Source organism: Pteropus vampyrus, unplaced genomic scaffold (assembly GCF_000151845.1).
Source record: "Pteropus vampyrus isolate Shadow unplaced genomic scaffold, Pvam_2.0 Scaffold24, whole genome shotgun sequence".
Classification (NCBI taxonomy): domain Eukaryota; kingdom Metazoa; phylum Chordata; class Mammalia; order Chiroptera; family Pteropodidae; genus Pteropus; species Pteropus vampyrus.
Genome location: NW_011888805.1, coordinates 2,576,901 through 2,579,487, shown reverse-complemented (window position 1 = coordinate 2,579,487; position 2,587 = coordinate 2,576,901). Strand labels below are relative to the sequence as shown.

At 28.4% G+C, this 2,587-nt stretch overlaps 1 protein-coding gene across 1 annotated transcript in view; it reads left to right on the top strand.

Annotated features, from left to right (window-relative positions):
* The window catches only part of ADGB (androglobin), a 154,175-nt gene that overhangs the window by 101,350 nt on the left and 50,238 nt on the right, over window positions 1-2,587 (top strand). Inside the window, 1 exon segment of the mRNA XM_023528329.1 lies at window positions 745-932. Coding sequence (XP_023384097.1) covers window positions 745-932 — 188 coding nt within the window.

Here is a 2,587-nt window from a genome sequence, read left to right as displayed (position 1 = left end):
GGATTCCAGTTTTATTGGATTAAGGCCTACCCTAATGGTCTCGTTTTGACTTGATTACCTCTGAAAGACCCTATCCCCAATAAAGTGACAATGTGAGGTACTAGGGGTTAGAACTCCAACATAGCTTTTTGGGAGGACACAATTTAGCCCATAACAGGCAGTGACAGTGGATCTAGAGAGAAGAGAAAGGATTTTAAGATATCGAGGAAATAAAACTGACAGCCTTGGTTGATTGAGACCCCTGGGGTTTGACTTGGGGAACTGCTGGAGAGTAAGTGTACTTAGACATTACAGGGAGAGCAGGTGTTGGGTTCTACTTTTGATTCTCTGTATTTTGCAAATCAAAAGATATACTGCTAATAGTGAAGCTTTGAGAATTAGTGCTTTTGCCAGTTATGCTTTTTGTCCGAATGGAGAGGAGCATGAAATGGGAAGATTTGGTGTGGCAATAGTTTGCAGATCCATCAAATTTTATAAGTGAGTGCTTATCGTATCTAAACAAAAAGTTACATTTCCTATTTGGGATTTGATGATAATAAATGTCCTATATTTATTTTATTTTACCATAGCATATTAGGGATTTTGCCAAAGTATATAGTAGCATTAATATTTCCAGGATTTTAGTTGACCTTGCAAAGTGGTTTTGCTTTTAGATTATCGGATCAACAAATTATAGTTTCCTTTACTGACTTAAGGGAAAGACCGATATACTAGCTTACCTACTTGAATGTTTTTTCATTATAGGTATTCAGTTAAAGTTGCATTACCACATCCTGTTACAGTACAAGTACGCACGTCGAAACCAGATGTATTCATCAAGCTACAGATCCTAGAAAATGAAGAGACTATCGTGAGCTCAACTGGGAAAGGCCAAGCTATAATTCCAGCATTTAACTTCTTGGGGAATTTTGAAAAAGCTTTGAGCTCCCAGTGTAAGTGTGGCTTTTTAAAATTGGTTATTTAGATTCATAAATAGATATTTATGTTTCTGTGAGTTTCAAAATGTTTTCTTTAAGAGAAAGTAGCAAGTAAACATTTAAATTTGTAAATCTTTATATAATAAAATGCTTAAAAACTGTTGCATATTTTTGGTCAAATTAAGTCTGAAGATCAATATGTTTGTTGAAGACTTTCTTATTACATGAACCTTCTTAGATTTCTGAATAAGAAAATATTTTTATTATTTTGAAAGAAATTTTTACTTTTATTTTCAATTCATTACTCATAGAAAATATTGTACTTATTAAAATTAACAGAAACTTTGAACTTATTTTCAATATAATAGTTACAAGAGGTATTAATAAAATAAAATCATTTCTAAAAAAATGGATGAGTGATATTGCGAGATATATATTCAGTTATTTCAGTAACTTGATTCTGACTATAAAAATAACACCAGCCTTACGTAGAAAATTTTGAAAAATAGAATATTATAAACAAGAGAACAAGAAATCTCTTGTAATCTTGCTACTAAGAAAAAAAGCGTTTTTGCCTCTACACAAAAGTTGGATTTTACCTAATTTGATCATTGGTATTTCTTTTTAGAACTGTAAACTTCTGCTTATTTGTGGCATTGATTGGCATCTCTAAACTTAAATTAAAAAGAGTGATTATGATATATTTCCTTTTCTTAAATAGGAAATCTTATAGCATTTACCATTAAGTAACATGTTTGTTAATGACTTCAATTAGTTGCCCTTTATAAAGTTTAAGAAAGCTTTTTTTAGTGATAGATAAGGATTTTAATATGGAATGGGTTTGGAACTTTATTAATTATTTTTTTTTGTGGTTTTAGAAATTATCAAATTTTACCCCTCTAACTTTGTAAATTAATTTTTAATTTGGAACCCTTTTTGGAATAAAACCTATCGGCTTATGATGTTTTAATACATTCCTCTATGTAGAATATACTATTTTATTTAGTTTGTTAGATTATATCAATAACTATGGGTATTTTTCTCTTTGTGTATATACTGGATACTACTTTCAGGTTCTCAAGTTAGAATTATGACAAATTCTTGAAATTAATTTGGAAGCCATTTAAATATTACAGGAATCATTTGTGTTTTTTAAAGTTTATTAGATCTGACCTCAAAACTATTTAAGTCTGATGTTTTCAGGGAATAAGTTTTTCATTGTTTTAAATTACCCTTTTAATAATTTCAATTTCAATGTTTACAATATATATTTTTATTTAAGTGATAGTTTCATCTAGTATTTCAAATGTATCTCCATATATTTGTGTGCAGGATTTTTTTAACCTTTTATAATTTCTTCTTAATATGTTTACATAACCATTTTTAAATATTATTATTTATTTGTGTTTTTAAAAATGTATTCTTGATCAAACTTAAGAGATTTCCCATTTTTTTATTAGATTAAACTCTTGGATTCATTAATCAAGCCTACCAGCTCTTTTATATTTGTAATTTATTTTATCAGGTCATAGTTATCATATAAAACTTTTCTTCTACTTTTTAAATTTAATCTAATGTTTTTTCTAGCTTCACCAATTGAAAGTTTAGTTCATGTTTTAAGTCTTGTTTTTAAATAAACATAATGATATAAATTTTTCTAAGTTTAGCTT